The 23,709-nt window shown below is 54.4% G+C and overlaps 9 protein-coding genes and 1 non-coding gene across 10 annotated transcripts in view; 7 read left to right on the top strand and 3 right to left on the bottom strand.

The window, feature by feature from the left end:
* Nucleotides 1-27: 27 nt before the first annotated feature.
* Nucleotides 28-1,460, bottom strand: ASPZODRAFT_64654 (hypothetical protein; the record flags this gene model as incomplete). Its single annotated transcript, XM_022729250.1, has 3 exons — nucleotides 28-658; nucleotides 733-1,327; nucleotides 1,385-1,460. The coding sequence occupies 3 exons, from the start codon at nucleotides 1,458-1,460 to the stop codon at nucleotides 28-30; spliced, it is 1,302 nt and encodes a 433-aa protein (XP_022581719.1).
* Nucleotides 1,461-1,701: 241 nt separating this feature from the next.
* ASPZODRAFT_132171 (hypothetical protein) lies at nucleotides 1,702-7,373 on the bottom strand. The gene is made up of 5 exons (XM_022722957.1): nucleotides 7,074-7,373; nucleotides 6,319-6,772; nucleotides 4,662-6,231; nucleotides 2,104-4,545; nucleotides 1,702-2,009 (listed from the first exon to the last, which is right to left on the bottom strand). Exons 1-5 carry the CDS (start codon nucleotides 7,169-7,171, stop codon nucleotides 1,708-1,710), a joined length of 4,866 nt encoding a protein of 1,621 aa, XP_022581718.1. The 5' UTR covers nucleotides 7,172-7,373; the 3' UTR covers nucleotides 1,702-1,707.
* Nucleotides 7,374-8,012: 639 nt separating this feature from the next.
* Nucleotides 8,013-8,769, top strand: ASPZODRAFT_1915756 (hypothetical protein). Its single transcript, XM_022727346.1, has one exon. The coding sequence runs from the start codon at nucleotides 8,147-8,149 to the stop codon at nucleotides 8,687-8,689; it is 543 nt and encodes a 180-aa protein (XP_022581717.1). The 5' UTR covers nucleotides 8,013-8,146; the 3' UTR covers nucleotides 8,690-8,769.
* Nucleotides 8,770-8,865: 96 nt separating this feature from the next.
* ASPZODRAFT_65370 (hypothetical protein) lies at nucleotides 8,866-10,014 on the top strand (the record flags this gene model as incomplete). The annotated part of the gene is made up of 2 exons (XM_022729299.1): nucleotides 8,866-9,666; nucleotides 9,721-10,014. 2 exons carry the CDS (start codon nucleotides 8,866-8,868, stop codon nucleotides 10,012-10,014), a joined length of 1,095 nt encoding a protein of 364 aa, XP_022581716.1.
* ASPZODRAFT_1915830 (hypothetical protein) lies at nucleotides 9,896-10,930 on the top strand. Its single transcript, XM_022727347.1, has 3 exons — nucleotides 9,896-10,212; nucleotides 10,270-10,677; nucleotides 10,736-10,930. Exons 1-3 carry the CDS (start codon nucleotides 10,129-10,131, stop codon nucleotides 10,898-10,900), a joined length of 657 nt encoding a protein of 218 aa, XP_022581715.1. The 5' UTR covers nucleotides 9,896-10,128; the 3' UTR covers nucleotides 10,901-10,930.
* Nucleotides 10,931-11,494: 564 nt separating this feature from the next.
* ASPZODRAFT_t73 lies at nucleotides 11,495-11,579 on the top strand. Its single transcript has one exon. It is a non-coding gene; the product is annotated as a tRNA-Tyr (tRNA).
* A 2,291-nt stretch (nucleotides 11,580-13,870) lies between these two features.
* ASPZODRAFT_132164 (hypothetical protein) lies at nucleotides 13,871-14,253 on the top strand. The gene has a single exon (XM_022722956.1). It carries the CDS (start codon nucleotides 13,890-13,892, stop codon nucleotides 14,160-14,162), a length of 273 nt encoding a protein of 90 aa, XP_022581714.1. The 5' UTR covers nucleotides 13,871-13,889; the 3' UTR covers nucleotides 14,163-14,253.
* Nucleotides 14,254-15,850: 1,597 nt separating this feature from the next.
* On the top strand, nucleotides 15,851-18,788 carry ASPZODRAFT_1914444 (hypothetical protein). Its single transcript, XM_022727342.1, has 4 exons — nucleotides 15,851-16,094; nucleotides 16,195-16,360; nucleotides 16,436-18,000; nucleotides 18,067-18,788. The coding sequence occupies exons 2-4, from the start codon at nucleotides 16,321-16,323 to the stop codon at nucleotides 18,502-18,504; spliced, it is 2,043 nt and encodes a 680-aa protein (XP_022581713.1). The 5' UTR covers nucleotides 15,851-16,094; nucleotides 16,195-16,320; the 3' UTR covers nucleotides 18,505-18,788.
* Nucleotides 18,789-19,727: 939 nt separating this feature from the next.
* Nucleotides 19,728-22,256, top strand: ASPZODRAFT_25269 (hypothetical protein). The gene is made up of 3 exons (XM_022727995.1): nucleotides 19,728-19,945; nucleotides 20,037-20,340; nucleotides 20,407-22,256. Exons 1-3 carry the CDS (start codon nucleotides 19,810-19,812, stop codon nucleotides 22,145-22,147), a joined length of 2,181 nt encoding a protein of 726 aa, XP_022581712.1. The 5' UTR covers nucleotides 19,728-19,809; the 3' UTR covers nucleotides 22,148-22,256.
* Nucleotides 22,257-22,306: 50 nt separating this feature from the next.
* Nucleotides 22,307-23,709, bottom strand: part of ASPZODRAFT_132162 (hypothetical protein) — a 2,390-nt gene continuing 987 nt past the window's right edge. Inside the window, exons 6-9 of the mRNA XM_022722955.1 lie at nucleotides 23,364-23,680; nucleotides 23,029-23,303; nucleotides 22,752-22,970; nucleotides 22,307-22,692 (exon numbers count right to left, since the gene is read on the bottom strand). Coding sequence (XP_022581711.1) covers nucleotides 22,373-22,692; nucleotides 22,752-22,970; nucleotides 23,029-23,303; nucleotides 23,364-23,680 — 1,131 coding nt within the window. The 3' untranslated portion in view covers nucleotides 22,307-22,372. The remainder of the gene's footprint in view (nucleotides 22,693-22,751; nucleotides 22,971-23,028; nucleotides 23,304-23,363; nucleotides 23,681-23,709) is intronic.

Genomic DNA, 23,709 nt, shown 5'->3' with positions numbered 1-23,709 from the left:
ATAACGAACGATTATACTCTACTCTTATCATCGTAAAGGCAAGTCAACCTTCTTCCCCTTGAACTTGGCGACCAGCTCCTTCAAAACCTCGCCCAGCCACTGGAAATCCGATTTCTCCAAATACACCTGCGCACAAACGCGGAACCACAGCGCACCCCCATGCGGATAAAAGGGCACAAAGGTATTGTATTCGTCGTTGAGCGTCTTCTGCAGCCAGGCACAGGCAGCAGGCACATCGGGGATATCCTCGATGTCAACGGGGACGCGAATATTCGCCATCGCACACCGACGCAGCTGGCTCTTCTCGCCCGGCTGCAGATCTGTCTCCTGGAGGACCTCGGTGCCCAGGATGGCAGCGACGAGATCGCCGCCCTCCCTAGCGAGGGATTCCATGTAGGATGTGATCTGGTCCTCGCCGCCGCAGAGCTCTTCACGAAACTTGACCGCCGCCGGGACACACATGTACGCCGTGTCGTCTGTTGTGGCGACGAACTCGAACAGCTTCTCAAAGGGGGTGTTTTCTCCGTCTGGGACCGACGCCCCTGTCTCGGAGGTCTCGGGGATGAAGCCCCAGGAGGTTGGGAGAGTGGTGCGGATGAGATGCTGGTTCCGTTGAGCGACGTACAGCACTGCACATCCACGGGGGGTGAACAGCCATCTAAGCATATAAGCAAGAGGATAGAGTAAAAAAAAAGAATATGGTAAGAATATGGTAAGAGCAGAGGTGTATACTTATGACAATTACTCGTGAAGAAATCAGGCTGCAGAACCCCCAGATCAATAGGGATATGGCCGATCCCATGCGCCCCGTCGATCAAGCTTAGGATCCCCTCCTCTCGACACACGCCCGTCAAAGCCTCAAAGGGGAACCTCACGCCCGGCACACTGACAATGACGTCGAACAGGGCAATCCGCGGGTTCAGCCCGTCGCGACGTACAGCATCAATCACCTCCCTGAACTGCTGGACCAGTTGCCCATGCGAGACGGGGAACGTATACTCCACCTTGCGGACGAGGAGGTTCTCCGTCGTCTCGCGCAGGGAGGTGATGCCCATCTCGACCGCGCCGTACACGGTATCAAAGTAGAGGAGGACGTCGCCGGGGGAGAACCGCAGGTTCCGCAGCACCGTGTTCACGCCCGTCGTGGCGTTCTTGACGAACACGCATTCCCGCCGTGGAACGTTGAGGATCTTCGCCACCGCGGTGCGCGAGGCGTCCAGGGCTGGAGGCGTCGTGTACCGGATGAACGTGTCTGTTCGGGCTTCGGCCTCGTCTTGGAACCCGCGCAGCGCGGCCTGCACGGCGCGAGGGTATGTTCCGTAGGAGCCTTCCCATTAGCTTGTATCCTTGTATCCTTAAAAGAGAAGAAATAGCATGGTCTTACCGTGGTTGAGGTTCTTGTATTGGGGGTCGAACAGGAACAGCTCCCGCATGGGAGCGCCAAAGGTGCTTTTCGCCATTAAAGTACAGCGTGAATACAAGCAGAGGAGGAAGTGGAGGATGAGTTAAAGGCTGTCTTATTCAAGACAATAAACATCTAAATATATGACGTGGGGGGTTTCTTATCGGTGACTCAAACCGCCAGGATAAGAGTCATCTAGATAGATAGACAGTCATACAGAGAGTATACACTACAAGTGTACATTTGTACGAGAACAAAGAACTTAGAATACAGTCCAATAGTCCAACGACTCTAAAGTAATCCAATCACCGCTTGCCCTTCTTGCGAGGCGCAACCACCTTGAACGCCGCGTTGGCCGTGTCCTCCTCGCGGTGCGTATTAGACGAGCCCTTCTTGGCCACCTCGCTCCATCCGCCGGTGCTCTTCGTGTCGGCAAATGCGCTGGGCGACACCGGGTCTACAATCCCCTTGTCCGCCAGCTTGCGCCGCCGGATGAATTCTTCGGCGAACCGGCGGCCGTCCAGCGTCTGCGAGTTGGCGTACACAGAGTCCGAGATGATCTCCGCTTCCGCAGGCAGGAGCAGCAGTTGCTGTACAAAATCGTCCACTGATTCGTTAGCATATCTTGTTTTCTTATTCGCATTGTAGCATAAGAGAAAAAAAAAAAAAAAAAAAAAAAAAAAAAAAAAAAAAAAGCCCACCATTGATGCTGCTGTTGAGTCCTTTGCCGAGAGACATCTTGGCCCACTTGGTAAACTCCTCCACGGCGCGGTTCGGGTTGGTCGAGGGCACAGCACCGGTGGTCACCGCACGGGTGACGGCCGCCGGACGGGGCTTCGCAGCAGCAGCAGCAGCCACGGCGGTACTGACTGGTACCGGTCCGCTAGACAAGCGAGGGCCGGCGGGAGGCGCAGGAGCCGCGACGGCCGGGGGAGGGGCTTTCGCCTTGCCGCTGGCGCCAACCGTGGTCCAAGCACCAGAGGTCGCGGTGGCCGCGGTGGCCGCCATGGTGACGGGCGCGGGTGCCTTGTTGGCAAGATCGGCGTACCGCTTGGCTCCAGGGGTGAGGGCGGGGCTCACACCGGCAGCCTGCACGGCAGCGGCCGCGGCGGCCAGACGCTGTTTACGGGCCTCTTCCTCCTTCTGGATCTGGGCCAGGGTCTTCTTGGCGGGACCCGGGGCCGGGGCGGCCTGACCCTTGGTGTTCCAGGCGGATCCGGTCGGGGTCGGCGTGGCGGGCGAGCCGGCGCTGGCCCAGTTGGCCGTCGAGGGCAAGCCCGGGGTCTGAACCTGGCTCTGGGCGCTGAGGCGTTCCTGTTCCGCCAGCAATTGGGCGCGACGAGCAGCGGCAGCCAGCTCCTCCCGCTGAGCGGCGTTGCGGGCCTCGGCTTCCTGGATCTCCTTCAGCGAAGGGCCCTTGGGGACTTCGTTGGCTTCCTTGGCCCACGGCGCGATCGAGGTCGCAGGAGTCTCGATGGGGGTCTGCGATTGCGAGCGCGAATTGGCCGCCAGGGATTCCGCCACGTTGGACCGATTGCGCTGAGCCGCGGGGGCAGGAAGCGGGGAGGCCGAGGGTGGAGGGGGGAAGGGTTGCGGCATGCCCGCATCAACCTTGACGTTCCAGGCGCTGGTCATGGCAGCGGCGGCAGCCTGGGCCTGGGCATGGGCATGCTGCAGCATCAGCTCCTGCGCCTTCTGCTGCTGCTGCTGCTGCTCCTCCTCTTCCTCCTGCTCCTCCTGTTGCTGCTTCTGCGCAGAGGCCGCCTGCTGCACCTGTTGGCTGAGAGTCAGCGCCGGCTCGGGGACCATAGATTCCATCGCTTCGATTTCGGCTTGGGCGGTGGAGAACACTGCGGCGGCGGCGGCGGCAGCAGCCGCAGCAGCCGCAGCGTCGTCTGATTCCTGGACAGAGGTGTCGACCATTTCAAGAGACTCGTCAAGGATCAGAGCCGACGGGTGGATCGGAAGACCTTCGACATTACGTATGCCAAATTCGCCGTCCTGAGCTCGCAGAGCATGGAACTGGCGCAAGCGCTCCTCCCGAGCCTGTTGGTCAAAGAGGCGATCACCTTGGGTGCTGTCGAACTGTTCCTGTTCTTGTTGGAGACGAGCACGGTCCTGAAGCATGGTCGCCACTTGCTGCTGATGCAGAAAGCTTTCGGCGGGCTGACGGGCCGTGAGAGATGTCGGACTACCAAACGCAAAGGGGTCAGGCCGATTGATGTTCAGACGGTCCAGGAGACCTGGAAGCTGATCCTGACTGCCAAAATCGGTGCCGATCATCTGTGGTCCAACATTCGGGAGGGCACCTTGCCGCAGGGGAACCGCATCAAAGAAGCCCGGCACGACGGCAGCCGGAGCGGCGCCGCTTTGAGGCTGCTGTTGTTGTTGCTGCTGCTGCTGTTGCTGCGGGGGTCCCTGGATCGGAGAGGGCTGATACCCCACGGGGGACGTAATACTGCCAAAGCTCGGCTGGCTGTGGAGGCTGTGAGCACTGGAATGATGCTGCAACTGATGGGGGAGCATGCTGGGCGGGACACCCTGCAGCTGCATCTGCTTCATCATCGCCTGCTGCTGGGCCAGATGCTCCTTCTGCCGGGCCATCAGATACTGCTCCTCCTGCTTTCTTCTCTCCAGCGCATTCTGCTGCTCGGCTGTCAAGGTCGTACCGAAGCTCGGGAAGCTGCCGGGGAAGGGAGGTTGGGCCGAGCCCGTGGTGGCGCCGGTCCAGTGCGTAGGGTTCGGATCAGGGCCATGCGGGATTCCGATCTGCGGCACAAGGAAGGGCTCGCGGGAGTTGCCAATCCGCCGCACCAGCTGAGCCAGCGGTTCGAATTCCGGGTCTTCAAGCTTCTTGATCTGCAGGTCCGGGCTGAAGAAGCCGGCCTTGAACCAATCGTGCATCTCCAGTCCGGTCCAGGGCCCCTGGATATTGCCCTGGGGATCCCGGTAGATCCACCGCATCCGATCAGGCATGACCATGGTTCGCTGCTGAGCGGGAGGCACCGAGCCGGAAACCTGGCCTGCGTTGTTGGACTGGGCCGAGTCGAGTGCGGCAACCGATCCACCAACAGAGACGGGGGTTTGCGCTGCAGATGTAGACTGGCCGATCTGACCGGGCTTGTCCGAAGGCTGAGAATCGTCTACGATTAGGTTAGCAGGGGTTTCGCAACGAAAATAAAGGGCCGAAAAAGATATAAAGATATCAAAGCTGGCATGCCTTGCAGGGAAGGCACTCCAAAGGTTGCCGTTTCCTTACCTGTCAGTCGAGTCCCCTCATCCACACTCCCACTCTCTTGTCGTGCCTGTTCCGCCTGCATCTGCTCCTGCATGGCGGCAGGGAACAACGATCCCAGCTTGCTGGACCGGCCAATACTGCCAGTGCCAGAGATCCCACTATGGGGCCCAAAGAGACCGCTTCCGCCCAAGGTAGAGGACAGGCTAGGGGATTGGAGATCACCCATGGACCCAAAGATCGGATCGCCAAAGCCTGAGACAAAGGCAGATCGCTCACGGGTGGGCGTTCCGACGGCCGCGCTGGTGGGCCAGCCAGAGGATGTTCCACCGAGCGTGGGGAGACCCCCGAGGCCCCCGAGACTCGAGAAGCTACGGTTGCCCGCGACGCTGGAGGACTGGCTGCGGTCGATGGAAGAAGGCAAGTCCATACCAGAGCCCACTCTGCGGATGGAGCCGAAGGGGTTTGCCGTATCGCGCAGACCGGAGATGCCCGGATGATGGACGACATCCGATCCATCAGTATCGACGTCTTCTGCGTCCACCTTCTCGCCGTGGGGACTCTGGTAAGGGTTGGTGTTGGTCGGGCTGGTCGGTTCGTGGCCTTGAAGGAGGCTCGGGGTCGGGTTGCGGGAGTTTTCGTGGCTCTGCATCAGCTCACGGAAGCCTGGGATGCTAGAGGTCATCCCAAACGCACCGAATCCAAGCTGATCGGTGTTCTGAGATGCGGGGCCCGTTTCCTGAGAACCCCCCAGGGCGGCACTGCCACTGCGAGGCTCCTCGACAAACGGATTGGTTTCACTGCGCCCGGCGCGGGTTCTAAGCGCTTCCCCCCAGGGGGATTGGGCGCGCGGGTCATTATCGGACTCCTCTAGGCGTTCCAGGTTGCTAAGGGATGTCTTTTCCTTGACTGAGGCGGATACTGCACCCAGGTCTTCGGTACTATCCTTGGAGAGCAAACCTTTGAATCGACTTTCCCCGCGGAGACTCCCATAGCCGGCCTTTTTCTCCGTGTTTGGGGCTTGAGCAGCAGCAGCAGCGGCAGCGCCGCCGCCGCCCCCACTACCCGAACCGAGGGAGAAGGCACCAAACGCACCCATAGGTGAGAAGGAAGCGCTTTGTGATGCCGACGGCCAGGGCGAATTGGAAGCGCCACCGAGGCCTGTTGCTAAGGGATTGGTGGAGCTGCGTTTCAAAGAGCCAAAGGGAGACGAGATGTCGGCAGCGGCCCCCTCCTTACCTGGCAAACCTTCTTTGTCTCTGTCATCCAGGCGGGCGCTGGGGGCCTGGTCACGGAAATCGGTCTTGCGACGCAGTAGGGCGGGGGGCGGAGTCGACGTGTTGGCCTCGTCGCGGAAGAAGCGCGAGCCCGCAGTGGTTGGGGACATGGCGGGGCCTATGGAGTCGCTCGTCTCACGACGGCGGGCGCCGGGCCGCCCGGTGCTGGGGGAGGAGGTGTTGAAGGTGTTCATGTGGCCGCCCTGGGAGTAGGAGGAGATGGATGCCTTTCGATTGCCGGTGGTTGTACCAGGGTTTTCCTTGTTGGCGTTTGTCGGAGGGGGTTTCAGGGGCGAATTGACCGAGAGAGTGAATAGCTAGAAGCGCGAGTAATCAGCACGCGAACAGTTGATAGGAATAGAGAGGAAACGCAGGAAAAAACAAATTTAATAGACACGACGTACCTCCCGCTCATCATCGGTCATATCAATCAAGCCCAAGGGTTCGATCTGGCCTCCATGATCCCAGCAGACCTCCGGGCCCGACGGAATGTTTTCTTTATGGTCGTCTCGTTTCCCCCAGGCGCCGTTGGCGGCCAACGGAGACTCGACGAGCGGGTCCCAGTCAGCGACGAAAAGCTCTGCCACGTTCTTCCCCAGGCTGCCCAGATCGCGCTGGCTACGGTACAGACTGAGTAGCTGGTCCTTGGAATAGCGGCTGTCGCCAGCCAGGCCGTTGCGCAGCAGCTGCTGCTGGTAGTTCGGAGTCATGTGTGGGGGGATATACGCCGCCACGGTCGGAGTCGTCGCCGAGGCGGGCTGGCTGCTGGTGGTATCCCGGGAGGTGGTGTGCAAGGGATTCGTGGCGAGTGACGGGCGGCGGAAGGTCTGTGTCGCTCCATTCATTCGGGATCGAGACCTGGAAGAGGAAACACGGTCAGTGCTGCGGTTCTCTTTTATATTTGTGGGAATTGCTGGTTTGTGGGAAGAGGGGAGAAGGGAGGAGGTGGGAAAAAAAAAGAGAGAGAGAAAAAGAAAGAAAAACACAGACAAGCAGCAACAAAGAAAAAAAAAAAAAAAAAAAGGTATTCTATCGAATTCCCCCAGCAGGTATCCCGAGATATTATCGAGAAGAAAAGGATAGGAAAAAAAAAGGAATACGTGGGCTTCTGGACAGGATTGGGGTTGATTGAAAGTGCTGTGTGGAGTTTTGAGCTTACCATTCTGCACTGGGTCCGTCTCCTCGCCTGCTGCTGGCCGGGTCCTGGACGTTCCCAGCAGCGGCAGAGGCAAAACTAGAGGGCAAAGGTGTAGGCATGGTGTTGAGAAGCTGCAGACAGACACGGGGTGACCGGGAGGAGCAGCTCGAAAAAAGAAAAAGGTGTTCGGACAGGAGGTTGAAGGCGAGGTTAAGAGGGGGAAACGAAGTCGTGGTCGCGAGGAGGCGTTCGTGGGAGGGCACGGCGGGGGACTGCAGCGTGAGAAGACGAGCAGGAGAGGACGGTAGATGATCGAGAGGGTGGTAATAGTAGGAGCAAGGCGGTTGAGGCTAGAGATTGCGAGAGCGAGGTGACGATCACGGTCGAGATCAGGAAGATCGAGGGTCAGAGGAAAGTTCCTGGCGAAAAAAGAGGCGGAGGACGAATTAGCGGAGGCGGTGGAAATAGTGGACAGAGACAGAGTCTACGGAGTACATATGAATATTACTATGATTTAGTATGATTACTCCTACCTAGGATATAACTATACTATGGCTATCAAGGAATACTAATTGATGATACTTTCTATTAACTAGTAGTACTGCAGTATGTACATTGTAGAGACTACGTAAATTCTATGCTAGAATACTGTGGCTATAACTCCATGCTATTATTGCCACGCATGCCCAGCACACTTCCTTACAGCACAATGTAGTATATGTAGTATATGCAGTATAGCTATGTAGTATATTCTTTTAATATTATATTATCTAGTAGGAAATCTTACCATATACTGATTAATTACTCCTGTTGCATAGATACGTCTATAGGATATTATTCGGTTGTTTCTGGTCTATCACTGCCACTCGTCCTGCTGTCTGCCTGAGGCACCCTGTTGCGTTTGTTATACCAGAGATATCTATTCCATCTGGTTCTATTGTTGAGAGTAGGTATATCCTCTTTGTCTGTAATCCTAGTTTATCTGTACTTCTTTTAGATGTAGGACTCTTTGTCTTGGCTTTGTAGGTACTACATATATCCAACTATATATATCTACTCCCAACTGTCAGTCATATCAAACCACAACTTCCACCATGAAATCCCTCCCGTTTGACTGGTACTGGAAAGGCAAGGCTCTTCGCCACGGTTTCCTACACGGCGACTATATTGGCCGTATCAGCGTCCCCTGTTGTTCCTGCTCCTCCCACTCCTGCTGTCCCCATCTCCAGACCTGTCCCTGTTCGCAGCCAGTCTGCTGCGATCCCTGCTCCCCGTCTCCTCGATACGACTGTTGCGGATGTCTTGTCGATGATAGACGGTATTCCTGTGCGGACTCGTCTGTGTGCGTTGGTGTACCTCCTCCGTCCCGGTCTGGTTGTCAGTCCTGTCCGTGTCCATGTCGGTATTCACCACATTTCTCTCGGAACAATCGGCCGGTGGCAGTAGGCCGTCGACGAAACCAGTCGGATACCGTGAGCTCTTGTGAGAGTGATCTAGAGAGCGTTGTTAGTGATGGTAGTGGGAGTTTTGGGAGTTTTGGGAGTGGTAGCGTTAGTAGTGGGAGCGTTAGTGGTGGGAGTGTTGGTGCTGCGCCTAGTGAGTGCAGGTCATTTCATCGGAGGAGAGCTGTTAATTAGAGACAAGAATCCAAAGCAGTCTTAATTATAAGTAGTCGGGAGTTGTCTTGTTCTAGAGTAAAGTAGTTCCTCAGAATTGTTATCTGCTCTATCTAGCCGAGGCACTCCATACTAATAAAAGCACCCCTCATCACCAACTACTACCTACGACTTACTACCTATTTACTACCATCGCAATGGCAAAGGCAATTTTCATCGACCGAGTCGACGGCAAACCAGGACAAGTCTACTACCCCCTCTCGCTGCGCACGATTCCATCCCCTCCCCCCCCGCAAGGCCGCGAGGTGGTCGTCAAACTCTCTGCCGCAGCGTTGAACCACCGCGACCTCTTCCTCCGCCAACACCTCTACCCAGGCGTGACGTTCGACGTTCCTCTCGGCACAGACGGGTGTGGAGTCATCATCGCCGCCGGGGCAGATGTCCCCAACAGAGACAGATGGATGGGGAAACGGGTGATCGTCAACCCAGGCGTCGGCTGGAGGGAAGCCCCCGACGGCCCCGAAGATGCAAGAGGGTACAGGATCCTAGGCGGCACAAAGCTGTACGAGAAGGGAACCCTGCAGGAACTGCTGAGCATTGATGTCGACGAGGTGGAAGAGGCGCCCGACCATCTCTCCGACGCCGAAGCCGCCGCCCTCCCTCTGACGGGACTGACCGGGTGGCGCGCCCTGGTCCACAAGGCTGGAGAAAGGAACTCGACCGTTGGATCGACTGTGCTGGTCACTGGCATCGGCGGCGGCGTTGCCCTCGCTGTTCTGCAGTTTGCCGTCGCGCGCGGTGTCGACGTCTACGTCACCAGCTCGAGCGAGGAGAAGCTCCGTCGCGCTGCCGAGCTCGGGGCAAAAGGGGGGGTCAATTACAGGACGGACGGGTGGGAGAAGAAGTTGCAGCAGCTCTTGCCTCCGGAGAGGGTCTTTGATGCTATTATTGATGGGGCGGGGGGGGATTCAATTGAAAAATCAGTCAAACTACTCAAGGTATCTCTTCATTATCACCTAGCTATTGTTTTTTCCCCCCCTCTAACTATACAGGCCGGCGGAGTCCTGGTAGTCTACGGAATGACTGTTTCCCCCAAAATGCCCTTCCTGATGCAGGCGGTGCTGAAGAATATCGACGTCCGAGGCACGACCATGGGTTCGCGCCGCGAGTTCGCCGAGATGCTCGCCTTCGTCCGGCAACACAAGATCCGGCCTGTCGTGTCGCGGGTCTTGAAGAGCAGTCTGGACGATCTGGCGGGGCTGGATGCGCTCTTTGGCGAGATGAAGCAGGGACGGCAGTTTGGAAAGCTGGTCTTGGAGTTTGCGGATGCGGAAAGCAAGCTGTAGCTCTTTCCTAACACACTTCACAATACTTCAACAACACTTCCAGGTTGCTTCTTGTGGACTCTCTCAACATTGTTAACCTAAATCGAATCAAACATTTGTTAGCATTGTACCACCATGGATCATATCACCTATCTGTATGGCCCCGGCATGTCCTTTTATCTCGATCCATTTTCTCTAGAGCCCCAACCACCCCTCACGGTAAGTACCTCTCTGCCCACACTGTTGACCACTCCACTAGCTGATCTCACCGGCTAGAGTTATTCGCTTGCCCTGGCCGCGCTCGAGAGTAGCAACCACGACCTCGAAGCCAAGGTGTCCAAGATCTTCTCCAACCTGCAGGACCTCCAACGCGACCTGTCTCGTGTCCAGCGGCACGCATTGGCCTTCCACCACGAGCTCCTCGTCACCTGGCAGGCGGATATCCTCACCCGGTTGATCGAGGTCGTATACTCGTATCTTGGGCGGAAGCTGCCCTTTGGCGGGGGCGCACATCAGACTCTTCCAGACGACGAGCAGCAGGCCCCTCCCCCTCATCCTCCTCCAGACCGCGAGCTGATGACCCGCGCGTACGTCACGGCGGCGGAGAGGATCCAGAAGCATGTGCTTCGTCGTCAACTTGGCTTGTCGGCGCGGTACCACTCGGCTTTGAGGAAGTATAGTGAGGTAAGAGACTGGCGTGGATGGGATTCTAGAATCGGGTAACCATTGTACTGATGAACAGGTCGCCGAGTTCCGCAGCTCCGACCCTTTCCACACGGAGCAGGCCTTTGCACAATGGCTGGTGAGTATTCGCGGGAAGAGCTCGGGCTCGTATGGATTCTGGGCCAAGCTATTTCCCATCTGCTATGGGCGAGGGGTGGACGAGAGTGCGCAGCAGTCTGTGTAGTGTTAGCAGCCGGTGTCGGCAGGACAGTTTACTGATCAATAACAAGCATCCAATTGGATATTAGGTCCTGGTTACATAGACATAGTATAAACATGAACATAAGCATAGTATAGGTGTAGTACTGTAGTACCAAGACATCAATCCTAGAGCCATTAGTCTAAGTATAGTACGTGGTATATTGATCGACAGGAACTGCACCCTTAACAAGTTACTAAACAAGTACATGGCCTACATAGCCAAGTATAGATGGCACTAAATAAGGTAGTATTCGGTATACGTCCGCTTCAGCCAGCCACTAACTAAGCCTTATGGAGTAGACTTCCTTGGAACTGAAACTAGTCGGAGGTGAGTATATTTAGCCATGGAGATCCGGGATAGACGTAGATCGGAATAGAGCGATGGAGTAGAGTAAGCACTATACTAGATAAATCTAGAAAGTAACAGGAAGTAGGCATAGTTTGGGAGATGACTATTATGTAGGTACGTAGTAGTTAATAGGAGACTTGATAAAACTGTAGATGAATATCTTATGTAAAACTGTAAAACTGTAAACAATCATCTTATGTCTAAATAAGAAGCGGCTAATGCAAATAACCCCCGATGGTCTAGTTGGATATGGCGTTCGGCTGTAATGTAACATATAACCGAAAGGTCGCCGGCTCGATTCCGGCTCGGGGGATTGCTTTTTTTTCCTCATTCTTTTTTCTTCCTCATCTTTTTTCCTCATCATTCCTTTTTAATATCAACAGTCTACTACTAGTTACTAGTAGTATGTTAAGCTTACACTGATCTCCAATGTATCCGGCAGTTGACCGACAGTTGACCGACAGTTTTCTAGAAGCTGGGATCTACAAGGAGACGATCGCTATGCCTAGAGACCAGTCGGTCAAGTCGATCTGTATGGATCAGCAGTATTCATTAATCAAACACGCTGGCTTGAGCTGACTGAGTCAGTGCCTGCAGATCTTGGTAATCTATCCAGATTAATCATACACCTTAATAATTGATAGTTAGTCAACACTACACGGGCTTTTCCGTAGCGGCCGCGAGAGTGTAACCTCTCTGCAACAGTAGCATTTCTTTAAACCTCGAGGCGGCCTGCGCCATTAATGGGCTTATCTTCTGATATGTCTGTCCTCCCATGCTGCTAAAATAGAATGTCTCACCAAGAATAGATATTGGTACACATACTACCTGTTAGTAGTTACTCTCCGTACTCTCCGTGCTTCAAAGGAGAATTAATTCAACAGCAAGGTCTCTAGGTACCGTAGGTCCTTGGTACTCTGTACGCCTTGCAAGTGGACAGCAAGGACAAGAGTCTGATTAATGAGTCCAACCAAGTGTGCGCGAGCCACTTAGTTTATTTAGTCTTGATTAATTGCCAGGGTATGCACGAATGGAAATTAAAATAAATTGCAACTTAATTTAAACCACTACGGAGTACGGAGTAGTTACTACTCCGTAGTTCACCTCTGATTAGGAATGACAGCAACGTGGAAAAGCCCCGAGCCCGAGGATGATCAAACTCTGATCGCTGCTATTTTTGTGGGCCACTCGTGGACATGGATGACCTCATATACTTAGTAGTTAGTACTAGGTAGGTATTATCACGTATTATTACAGAGTACTAACTAATTTATCAATTTAATATATTATTGATATTAAATCTTATTATAATAGAAATACTTGGATTCTAACTCTACTACGGAGTCTATATAGAGTATACTCAGTCAAGTAAGTCATTAATAAGGACTGCAGACTAATGTGTATACATCCTGTGGTCTGTACATATACATACAGACAGGTACGGTAGGTAACTACCTACCTTGTACCTACCTTGTACCTAACTAGTTACCTAGTAGTACCTTAGGTACCTCTCTGTACTCTGTTCGTACTCGGATAGTGGCGCACTTGGCATGCAAGGCTGCTAAGTTTAGTAGCATAGATCGGCCTCTAACCCCTCCTGACCTGGTGCAAACCTTGTATACTACATATAGACGGAGTCCGTAGGTATTACCTAATGTGATTGTAATAGAGCTCTACTACATATTAACATATTGATTTATATTATCACTACTAAATATTACCAATTTAGGATAGTAATATGGTATATACTAGGTAGTATTTATACTTTATATTATACCTAGGTACTTATTATACTAAATATATCTGTACTCGAGTATGGAGTACACAGAGTAATCTGCCGACACTCCGCATTGCATCAAGTGATCATAGGAGTCCAGCTAACCATCTCAGGCTAGGCTACCACCGAACGGAATTATTACTGATTTAGTCTGCGCCAGGGAATCAACACGCGCCCGATCAGGCAAGTCATGCTCGATTGGGTCACCAGGATGGATCGGGATGAAGAGATGCCGGATCCTCCGGGACGCGCCCATTGGTGGAGTTAATCACGCCAGCCCAAAAAGAGGCGGTGCTCCATCCCACAGCTCGTATCCGCCACGGCTGTTTTCTCGGTCCCGGGTCCGAATCACCTATCCGGTACTAGCCTGGTACTTTAGTACTATCAGAGGTACCTCCTAGTAACTACCTACCTGCTAACGACTGGGTACTCCGTACCTAATCTACTCCGTACCCAAGTATCGAGTACTGAGCTCTCTACCTACTAACTATAGTAACTATTCGGTAGTCTCTAGTCTAGTATCACTCGGTACTCTCTAGTCTCCTTCCAACTTCCAAGTCTCTGACCCTTGTTAGACCTGCGGTCCCTGATTGGCACCCACCCTCGCCTCTAGCTTGTCCGACCTCCTCTTCTCCCTTCCCATGGTCAACGGTCAGCCTTTTTTTTATTTTTTAGTTTTTATTGTTTTTTTTTTTTTTTTTTTTTCCCTCCCTTTCCGCTGGGTTTTTCGCTGAAAATTGGTGAACAGTCAATTTAATGAATCAGGCCATCCAAGCCTCTGAATTGGTTTGCCTCCTTTAGTTATGCAGAAATAATGAAGTAAAAATAATTACCAGTAGTATGACCATGACCATGACTTTAACTACGACTTTAAACTATGACTATGACCATGACTATGACTATGACTATGACTATATGACTTTGACAATAATATTATTATTATTACCATCAAGTACTCCTCCTCCTACTAATCCCGCTGCATGTCTTCCCCCCCAAGCACGGTCTCCCACTAGCTCCATCAGGCCTTCCTTCCTGCCTGGTTCATTGCAGCAACGCCAACCACTCCTCCTCCTCCTCCTCCTCTTCTTCTCCTCTTCTCCACGGCGGCTCTTCTGGTAAATATAGCTTCTGAGGGCTGCCCGTTTTCTTCCTTCTCCCGTGGAATTATATTTCCTCTTCCCCCTCTCCTCCTCCCCCCCCCCCCCCCCCCCAGCCAGAAGACCCTGAGCCCCGCTCGACGTTCGCTCCGTCTCCACGTTCGCTTTCCACGCTCGCTATACCCACTTACGCTCGCTACGCTTGGTTGCGGTTTGCCTTCGGGAAACTTCCTTCAGAAGACCCAAGAAGGAGAAGAGGAAGAAGAGGGTAAAAAAGGGAAAGACCCAAGAAGGCCAAGAAAAAGAGGAAACACTGGATTGGATCTGGTTTCGACTATCAAATCTCCCCAAAAAAGCATCCGTGTGGACCTGCCCCAAAAAGATACACACCTTCTAATTTCTAATACGCCACCACTACCTCTACTCTTATTAGTACTAGGTAGTCTACTGCTACGACTGCTACGACTGCTACGACTGCTGCTGCTGCTGCTGCTTCTACGGAGTCCTACTTCTATTACGGGTACGCGTTGCATGCCTTGTCGAGGCTCTGTGCTTGCGTTTGCTCATCCGTACCCGTTTGTTCACTACTGAACCTCCTCGTTCCGTCTCCAAAAAGGAAAGCAAAGGAAAGGAAAGGAAGAGGGTCTGTATCTGCAGCAACCAGCGTCAATCGTTTCTTCTTCTTCTTCGAAATCTTCCCCCCCTGTCTCGGTTGGGGTGCTGTTCGAAACACCATCTTGCTGAGATCGGATCGGTTCGTTGGTTTTACCCCTTGTCATTCAAAGGTCAGTCTTTTTTTTTTTTTTTTTTTTTTTTTTCTTTTCTCTTGCTTGCAATCTCATCTTACGTCTGTGTTTTCTTCCTCCCTTTGGTGGCGGAGAGGAAGGGGAGAGGAGGGGAGCAGAGGGGGTTTGCCTTGCATAAACTCATCTCCCCCTCATCTCTCCCCATCAAGCCTCTTTCTTGTACCAGCCCTTTTTCTTCCCTTCAACACTCAAATGCTCCTTGCTTCTGCTTCCCTCCTGGTGTTGAGTGGAGAATCCCTTCCCCCGCGTTGTACTCCCATCAGGATGCAATCAGAGAGAGCCGTGGCATCGTGGTTGCCCCGGGGCTGTGGGGGGGGTGGGAGAGAGAGAAAAGAAAAGGCGTTATTATTATTGTTGTTGTTGTTATTGTGGCACAGAGCGCGATTGACATTATTATGCTGCAGCAGAAACGCTTCGTCCGTTGTATCACCGCGTCTTTGACCTGGGTCATCTCTCCAGTCTTACTTCCTTTGTTTCGACTACTTCGCTCGGTAAGTTCTGCTGCAACAAGCCGGCTTCTGACTCTGCTTTGAAAATAGGGCTCTCGTATTGATGAATGAGATAGTTTTGACCAGATTCGCTTCACTACCTCCCGTTCTAGATCGCTTGTCTACGTCAAATCCAGGGAACAAAAAAAAAAAAAAAAAAACCAAAAGCCTGCCCTGCCTGTCGAAGATAGAATCCAGTCCTATCTTTTGCCCCTTGTGGGAAACTAAAGGCTTCATCCTGGAACATCTCACGGGTAGAGCAGAACCTCCCAATCTCGCTCCGGCTTGGTGATTCCCGTCGACTACACGCCGATCTTCAGTAGCGGCCTGCCTAAATTACCTGGAACGGAGCCCACGGGTTTGTTGGGCTCGTCTCTCCTGCAGCTAGCCTCTACGGGTTTCATCCATTTTGGACGTCTGGATGTCGATTCGAGACTTTTTGTTGCTTGCCGTTTTCTAAAAGCACCGACAGACTTCAACTCGCCGGCCAGTCGTTACTCATTCTTGTCTCGGACGGTCCACCAGTGACTTTCCGACATACGCTCGTTTTCCTCGCAATAAATTCCCTGTCATTCGCTTCCCTTGTAGGGTGTCCCGTCTCGTTGCAGTTATCGCTGCAACACCTTCAAACTGGCTTACCCGAAGACTCACGGTATTCCGGTAAGGCGACCCTTAAGCCCTCCTTTCCTCCTTTTCTCTCTCCGTCTGTTTCTGTCAAGCGTATTCACTTGACACATTGCTGATGGTTTGTACGACATAGTTCGACCCGGAGTTCCAAACGCCCCTGATACTGGACGAGTCATTGGACTTCTCTGATCCTGAAGAGTCACGGTTCCGTGGTGCCTTCTCAGACGGCCTGCTGGCCAAGTCTGAGCCCATCCTGTCTATGGCGGCTTTTCCGAAACATACCTCCGCTGCCTTGATCGGTGAGTTCCACACACACACACACACACACACTCTCTCTCTCTCTCTATCTATACCCCCTTACTCACTGGGAGTAGATTACGGCGCGTCACGATCTCTGCAAGATGGTGTGCCCTACCCGAGCTACGGCCAGCCCCAATATGTGCCTACCCAGCTCGTTCCGTCTCCCATGGTCGATCAGGTCAGCCAGGTTTCGGACTGCGTGCCATACCTGACGAATCAGGACTATGCCAGCTCGTACGAAGAGGCTCGCTCCCCCATGCTTCTCGATCAGTCTCAGCCTGTGCCGGAGGTGCTCTCCTACACGCCGCAACGCGGCGGCGAAGGCACCCGCGTCTTTGTCCAGATCCAGTCCCCATATGACCTACACACCTCATCGTACGCCGCCCTCTTCCTGGTTTTCGGAACCAAGAAATGCGAATGCATCCCCCATTTCTTGGGCTTCCAGGGTTCTGCTTTCCAATACGGCCTGTCTGTGGATGCTCCCGACTTCATGTTAACCGGCTCCCCGTCTTTTGCCGTCCCGCTCCAGGTCTCGCTGCACATGCAGGAGGACGCCCTTCCCACCACCACCCTCCAGGTGGGCGTCTATACCTATGAACACGCGACCGCGCACTCTCCCCCGTCGGACGAGTCCAAGAAGCGACGCATTCCAACCTCCTTCTCCGAACCCCTCCTCGCGCCTCCCAGCAAACGGGCCTCCATGCAGACGATCCCCATGAGTAAGGACACGTTGGACACCGCCTCGCACCATGAGCTTGAGCGCGCGGGGTCGTACTCGCCCTTCCTCCCGGCTCTGCCAACCGTCCACGCTGTCCCCGGGTATGCGGCCTCCTCCTATGCGCCTTCGCCGTCCGGCCGGTTGGCTTCCATCCAGTATGCCAACGTATCGGCTCCAGGGCAGCCAACCCTCCGGGCGCCATCGCCGCTGACGCCGACGTGGAGTCCTGCTTCTTATGTCCCAGTCGCGTGTGACACGCGGGCCACCACCGCCGCCACAACCACCACCACCACCACCGGACTGACCGTGAGCCACTCCCTGCGTCAGCAGAAGGCGGTTTCACCCGCCGCCCGTGCCGGCAACCCAACTCTGATCCGCACGTCCACCTTGCAGACGGCGACGAACCTGTCCCACGCGCAGCCGTTCAACCCCTATGCCATGTATCCATCCAAGGCGGTTCTCAAACTCAACGGTGACCTGGACGCCATGGCTGAGGGCTGGAGCAAGGACGAACGCGAGGCCAGACGGCGTCTTGTCCAGTTCACCCGCGCGCAGAACGGCAGCACCATCCACGCCGACTTCAAGCCGGTGGCCCCCGAGGACCGTGCCCCGAATAGCATCTGCATCAGCTGCATCTACTGGGACGGCAAGGACGAGTGCTTCGTCACTAGCGTGGACACCATCTACCTGCTCGAGTCGCTCGTCGGCGTCCGATTCACCGTCGAGGAGAAAAACCGTATCCGCCGTAACCTCGAAGGCTTCCGCCCCCTGACCGTTTCCAAGGCCAAGGCCGACAGCGAGGACTTCTTCAAGGTCATCATGGGCTTTCCGGCGCCCAAGCCCCGCAACATCGAGAAGGACGTCAAGGTTTTTCCCTGGAAGATCCTGGCTCACGCCCTGAAGAAGATCATCGGGAAATATGTAAGCTCTCTCTCTCTTCTTCCTCTTCTTCCTCTTCTTCCTAGACTGCCTGCTAACCTCTAAAAGTCTGCTAGCTACTCCTCGACCGCGTCGGCTCTCCCCGCCTCCATTGCCTCCAACTTTGCCAGCCATCCGGCCACTTCGGATTCCGGCGCGGAGACGAACAACATGCCGTCACCGCAGTCGGTGTCCGACTCGGCCCAATCGAGCACGTATGGGGCCAGTCTGACGGCCCCCGTGTACTCGCCGTCCATTGACCCCTCCGTTGGGCCAGCAGATTTCCGCTCCATGCTCCCTGCGGCCAGTCACCCGTACGGGCCCACCCCATCTGCATACGCCTACGCTCCTCACGCCCATCCTGGCCACCCGGCCCCAATACCCCGGCATTCGTCGTGGGATATCCATCCAGTCAACGTCAATGGAGCCTCTGCGCCCACGGCTGTTACTTCCTACTACGTCCCTCCAGTGTCGTATCCTATCCTCGAGTCGTCCAACGGTCTGTAATTGTTGCCTTCTCCCCCTTTACCCCGATATATCGAACTGCATACAACCGGCGTTTTTCGACATTTGTTTAACCTTTTTTGCCATTTTTAACGTTTTTCCTATTCATTTTTGATTTCTTGCTTTTTTGATTGCCCCCCCCTGCTTTCTCCTCCATTATCTCTGTTCCTCTGGTCTCACTATTTGTCCTGTTGCATTGCCATTGGTTATTTGGATCCAGTTTTTTTTTCCTTTTTTCTTTTTTCAGGTGCTCTTTAGACTGGCCGTGATACTCCTCTTCTTTTCTTGTCCTTCCTTACTATGACATGTCCAATCATGGTTCCCCAAGCATTTGCATGATATATTTTTTGTTTGATGAATTGATGTCTCTCCTTTTCATATAATCGAACTAGACGCCCATGCCTCGACATCTTGCTTCTTCCTTGTTTTTTTTTTTTTCTTCTTTTTTCTTTTTACGAACGCTGGCATTATACACTGGGCGTTTGTCCATTCCTTTCCTTGTCTTTTCCAAGGTTTCCTAGGCAGGTTTGGGATACATTCCTTGGACACGAGAAAATAAGTTGTACGACTATGGTTTGCATAGGCACGGCGCGGCAGTCATTCCTTACGATCCGACAGACGTGTGGGATATATTATTGGGAACCACGCATTGGTTATTTAATTTTTTTTTCTTTTTTGGCAAAAGCATGTTGTTTCCTGTTCTTTATTCTTCTTTCTCTTCTTTCTATACCTATGTTCCATTCGAAGCCGATCAGGGACTTGAACGACCAGCGTGCATGCATAGCTATGGCGTTTGGCGGGCTAAGGTTATGGCTCTATAATTATGGCTCTATAATTCTGGATTATAATTCAATCTTATGGCACTTCAATTCTTCTCACTGTCGTACCTGTCTACAAGTGCCAGAGTAGTATATAGTCAACTGTTAACTCGTGGTTATACCATCACCATCATGATGCCTCAGGCACTATCTTATCAATCACATGACCAGGCGGGGGAACGAAATCGGCGCCTGCGACTTTTTGGTGACTCAAAGCGAACAAACCGTCTTGTCTGTTCACGACCACGACTCACTCGCCACGCCGCTCCACGCCGCCTCTGCCTCGGTTTGAAGACCCATCTGCATTCCTCAGGACCCTGTCTCTTCATTCTGTCAGGACCCAATTGAGCAGATTGTCCTTTTCCCGCCCCACTGTGCCGTGCTTCCCCCTCCTTACTTCCTCTATATCCCCCCCCCCCCCCCCCTCCCTATCTCTCTCTCTCTCTTTTTCTCTAAGTCTTCTCCCCTCTCTGCTACACCCTCAGTCAACATGGAGCACATTCGGAGCACATTCGCCAAGTGCAAGCAGGAGAAGCGTGCCGCGCTGGTCGGCTATTTCACTGCTGGATATCCCACGGTTGAGCAGACGGTAGATATTCTCCTGGGATTGGAGAATGGTGGTGCCGGTGAGGATTTGCTTTGCTCTTCATCTACCTACTGTCTAGCTGTCTAGCTGTCTAGCTGTCTAGCTATCTAGAGACTAACGTTGATTATTAGATATCATCGAACTGGGCCTCCCCTTCACAGATCCGATTGCCGATGGCCCCACGATCCAGAAAGCCAACACGATCGCCCTGGAGAACGGCGTGACGGTGACGACCGTGCTGGAGATGGTCCGCACCGCCCGCAACAGAGGCCTCAAGGCCCCCGTGCTCTTCATGGGCTACTATAACCCGCTCATGCAGTATGGCGAGGAGCGCATGCTCAAGGACTGCCGCGAGGCCGGCGTCAATGGCTTCATCATGGTCGATTTGCCACCCGAGGAGGCCGTTCGCTTCAGAGATCTATGTGCCAGCAATGGGTGAGTACATTCTTTCTTTTTCTTCTTTCTTTCTTTCTTTTTTGGTAGTGTTATGTTGATTGTTAGACTCTCATATGTCCCCCTCATCGCCCCCTCCACCTCCGACGCCCGCATGAAACTGCTGTGCAAGATTGCCGATTCCTTCATCTACGTCGTCTCTCGCATGGGTGTGACTGGTGCCACGGGCTCGCTCAGCGCTCACCTGCCCGAACTCCTGGCCCGCGTGCACCAGTACTCGGGCAATATCCCTGCCGCGCTCGGCTTCGGCGTTAGCACCCGCGAGCACTTCCTCTCCGTCCAGGAGGTCGCCGAGGGTGTCGTCATCGGCAGCCAGATCATCACCGTGCTGGGTCAGGCTCCCGCCGGCCAGGCCGCCGCCAAGGTCACAGAGTACCTGTCCAGTATCACTGGCCGTCAGCTGGAGCGCGACACCCAGGGTAATCTGACCCGTGAGATTAAGGTGCTGGATGTGGTGGAGAAGACGCAGGCGATCCCCCAGGCCCACCCGACCCAGGTGATCACTGAGGCCGACACGCCCGCCGGACCGGGCCTGGCTGACCAGCTCGAGGCATTGAACAGTGATGCCAGCAGCGCCAACCCGGCGGCGATCCCGTCGCGCTTCGGCGAGTTCGGCGGCCAGTACGTGCCCGAGTCGCTCATGGACTGCCTGGCCGAGCTGGAGAAGGGATTCGAGACGGCGCTCAACGACCCCAAGTTCTGGGACGAGTTCCGCTCCTACTACCCGTACATGGGGCGCCCCAGCAGCCTGCACCTGGCGCAGCGACTGACGGAGCACGTGGGCGGGGCCAACATCTGGCTCAAGCGTGAGGATCTCAACCACACGGGCAGCCATAAGATCAACAACGCACTGGGCCAGATCCTGATTGCGCGCCGGCTGGGCAAAACGCGCATCATCGCCGAGACGGGCGCGGGCCAGCACGGCGTCGCCACCGCGACCGTGTGCGCCAAGTTCGGCATGAAGTGCGTGGTGTACATGGGCGCCGAGGACGTGCGGCGCCAGGCGCTCAACGTCTTCCGCATGAAGCTGCTGGGGGCGTCGGTGGTGGCGGTCGACGCCGGCAGCCGCACGCTGCGCGACGCCGTCAACGAGGCCCTGCGCGCCTGGGTCGTCGACCTTGACACAACCCACTACATCATCGGCTCGGCCATTGGCCCGCACCCGTTCCCCACCATCGTGCGCACCTTCCAGTCCGTGATCGGCAACGAGACAAAGGAGCAGATGCAGCAGCTCCTCGGCAAGCTGCCTGACGCCGTGGTCGCCTGCGTCGGCGGCGGCAGCAACGCCGTCGGCATGTTCTACCCCTTTTCCAACGACCCCACCGTGCAGCTCGTCGGCGTCGAGGCCGGCGGCGACGGCGTCGATACCCCGCGCCACTCCGCCACTCTCACAGGAGGCAGCAAGGGCGTCCTGCACGGCGTCCGCACCTACGTCCTCCAGGACCAACACGGCCAGATCTCCGAAACCCATTCCATCTCCGCCGGCCTGGATTACCCGGGTGTCGGCCCGGAGTTGTCCTCGTGGAAGGATAGCGACCGCGCCACCTTCATCGCCGCCACCGACGCAGAAGCCCTGATTGGCTTCCGCACTCTAGCCCAGCAGGAGGGTATCATTCCCGCTCTGGAATCGTCCCATGCTGTCTTTGGTGCTATGCAACTTGCTAAATCCATGGGACCGGGCAAGGATATCGTTCTTAACCTTTCCGGCCGCGGCGACAAGGATGTCCAGAGCGTCGCGGATGAGTTGCCCCGTCTTGGTCCGAAGATCGGTTGGGATTTGCGGTTTTAAAAAACTAAAAAAGTATACTTTATATAGCTAGTTCTCGGTCAACCAAAAGGATATCTACATCTGTTTCTTACAAGTATATAGCCACTGTACTGTATAGCTAGTTGTCTACCTTACAAGTATCTGTAGAAGTGTACTAAAGTATGATATGTATGACTATATGCATCTACTAGAGAACCACAGTGAACCACAGTGAACCACAGAAAGACAGAGAGAAACAGGGAATGACTAGGTTTCAATAAGATGACCGCTCTGCTGCGCCTGGGTCTGATGCTGCTCGCCCGAGGTGTCCCGGGTATCCTTGGAGGGAAGGGTCTTGCGCGCAGAGCGGGCGTAGAACTCATCAAGCACCTTCTTGGGGATACGGTTGAGCAGTTCCTTGGGGTAGATGCGGAGCAGGTTCCATGCGATATCGAGCGACTCGAAGATGCTGCGCGACTCGTAGGCCGACTGGCTGATGAAGGTGCGTTCGAACTTGTCGAGGAACTCCAGCGAGAGCTTGTCTTCGCTTGAGAGGGCTTCCTCGCCCACCACGGCTTTCATGGCGGCTACATACTTAGTATAGAACACGAGATAGTTGGAGATAGTTTTTGAAGAAGGTACTCACCAGCGTCACGACCAATGGCGTATTTCGCGTACAGCTGGTTGGACACGTCCGAGTGGTCCTTGCGAGAACGGCCCTCGCCAATAGCAGACTTCATCAACCGCGACAGCGAGGGCAGCACGTTGATGGGCGGGTAGACGCCCTTGTTGTGCAATTGGCGGTCGATGAAGATCTGGCCCTCGGTAATGTACCCGGTCAAATCGGGGATGGGGTGGGTGATATCTATTCCGTTAGTTCTTTTTCTTTTCTTTTTTTTTTAATTCAGCTGGAAGGAAGTTACCATCATTAGGCATGGTCAGGATGGGAATCTGGGTGATGGATCCGTTGCGGCCCTCGACTCGTCCGGCACGTTCGTACAGAGTGGACAAGTCAGTGTACATGTAACCGGGATAACCACGTCGACCGGGCACTTCTTCACGGGCAGCCGACACCTCACGCAGAGCGTCACAGTATGCCGACAAATCCGTCATGATGACCAGGACGTGCTTCTCCAGTTGGTAGGCGTAGTACTCGGCCGTGGTCAATGCGAGACGAGGAGTGATAATACGCTCGATCCTGCGGAGTCAGCCTTAACATCCACAATCAAAGGAGAGAGAGAAAGAAAGAGAGAAGTACGTAGGATCGTTGGCCAAGTTGAGGAACAAGGTGACACGCTCCATACTGCCGTTCTCCTCAAAGTCACGGGTGAAGAAACGGGCGGTTTCCATGTTGACACCCATGGCGGCGAAGACGATGGAGAAGTTCTCCTCGTGGCCGTCGTGCACGTCCTTGGTAGGCTTCTTGACCAAACCTGCCTGCCGACAGATCTGTGCGGCAATCTCGTTGTGCGGCAGACCGGCCGCAGAGAAGATGGGGATCTTCTGGCCTCGAGCAATGGAGTTCATCGTGTCGATCGCGGAGATACCGGTGGAGATCATTTCCTCGGGGTAGACCTGACACAATCAGAAAAAAAAAAAAAAAA

This window comes from Penicilliopsis zonata (genome assembly GCF_001890105.1).
Source record: "Penicilliopsis zonata CBS 506.65 unplaced genomic scaffold ASPZOscaffold_6, whole genome shotgun sequence".
NCBI classification, from domain to species: Eukaryota; Fungi; Ascomycota; class Eurotiomycetes; order Eurotiales; family Aspergillaceae; genus Penicilliopsis; species Penicilliopsis zonata.
The sequence above is the reverse complement of the archived record's forward strand: the minus strand, read 5'-3'. Positions and strand labels throughout refer to the sequence as shown.

What these genes read in the sequence shown, in the direction of transcription:
- ASPZODRAFT_132171 (XM_022722957.1), bottom strand. Translation starts at nt 7,171, where the DNA reads ATGCCTACACCTTTGCCCTCTAGTTTTGCCTCTGCCGCTGCTGGGAAC. An exon ending in GACGGACCCAGTGCAGAATG is followed by an intron (nt 6,773 to 7,073) that starts GTAAGCTCAAAA and finishes TTCCTCTTCCAG; the next exon opens with GTCTCGATCCCGAATGAATG. An exon ending in ACTCAACAGCAGCATCAATG is followed by an intron (nt 2,010 to 2,103) that starts GTGGGCTTTTTT and finishes CTAACGAATCAG; the next exon opens with TGGACGATTTTGTACAGCAA.
- ASPZODRAFT_1915756 (XM_022727346.1), top strand. Translation starts at nt 8,147, where the DNA reads ATGAAATCCCTCCCGTTTGACTGGTACTGGAAAGGCAAGGCTCTTCGC.
- ASPZODRAFT_1915830 (XM_022727347.1), top strand. Translation starts at nt 10,129, where the DNA reads ATGGATCATATCACCTATCTGTATGGCCCCGGCATGTCCTTTTATCTC. An exon ending in AGCCCCAACCACCCCTCACG is followed by an intron (nt 10,213 to 10,269) that starts GTAAGTACCTCT and finishes CTCACCGGCTAG; the next exon opens with AGTTATTCGCTTGCCCTGGC. An exon ending in CTTTGAGGAAGTATAGTGAG is followed by an intron (nt 10,678 to 10,735) that starts GTAAGAGACTGG and finishes ACTGATGAACAG; the next exon opens with GTCGCCGAGTTCCGCAGCTC.
- ASPZODRAFT_132164 (XM_022722956.1), top strand. Translation starts at nt 13,890, where the DNA reads ATGACCATGACTTTAACTACGACTTTAAACTATGACTATGACCATGAC.
- ASPZODRAFT_1914444 (XM_022727342.1), top strand. Translation starts at nt 16,321, where the DNA reads ATGGCGGCTTTTCCGAAACATACCTCCGCTGCCTTGATCG. An exon ending in TACCTCCGCTGCCTTGATCG is followed by an intron (nt 16,361 to 16,435) that starts GTGAGTTCCACA and finishes CACTGGGAGTAG; the next exon opens with ATTACGGCGCGTCACGATCT. An exon ending in AGAAGATCATCGGGAAATAT is followed by an intron (nt 18,001 to 18,066) that starts GTAAGCTCTCTC and finishes AACCTCTAAAAG; the next exon opens with TCTGCTAGCTACTCCTCGAC.
- ASPZODRAFT_25269 (XM_022727995.1), top strand. Translation starts at nt 19,810, where the DNA reads ATGGAGCACATTCGGAGCACATTCGCCAAGTGCAAGCAGGAGAAGCGT. An exon ending in ATTGGAGAATGGTGGTGCCG is followed by an intron (nt 19,946 to 20,036) that starts GTGAGGATTTGC and finishes GTTGATTATTAG; the next exon opens with ATATCATCGAACTGGGCCTC. An exon ending in GATCTATGTGCCAGCAATGG is followed by an intron (nt 20,341 to 20,406) that starts GTGAGTACATTC and finishes GTTGATTGTTAG; the next exon opens with ACTCTCATATGTCCCCCTCA.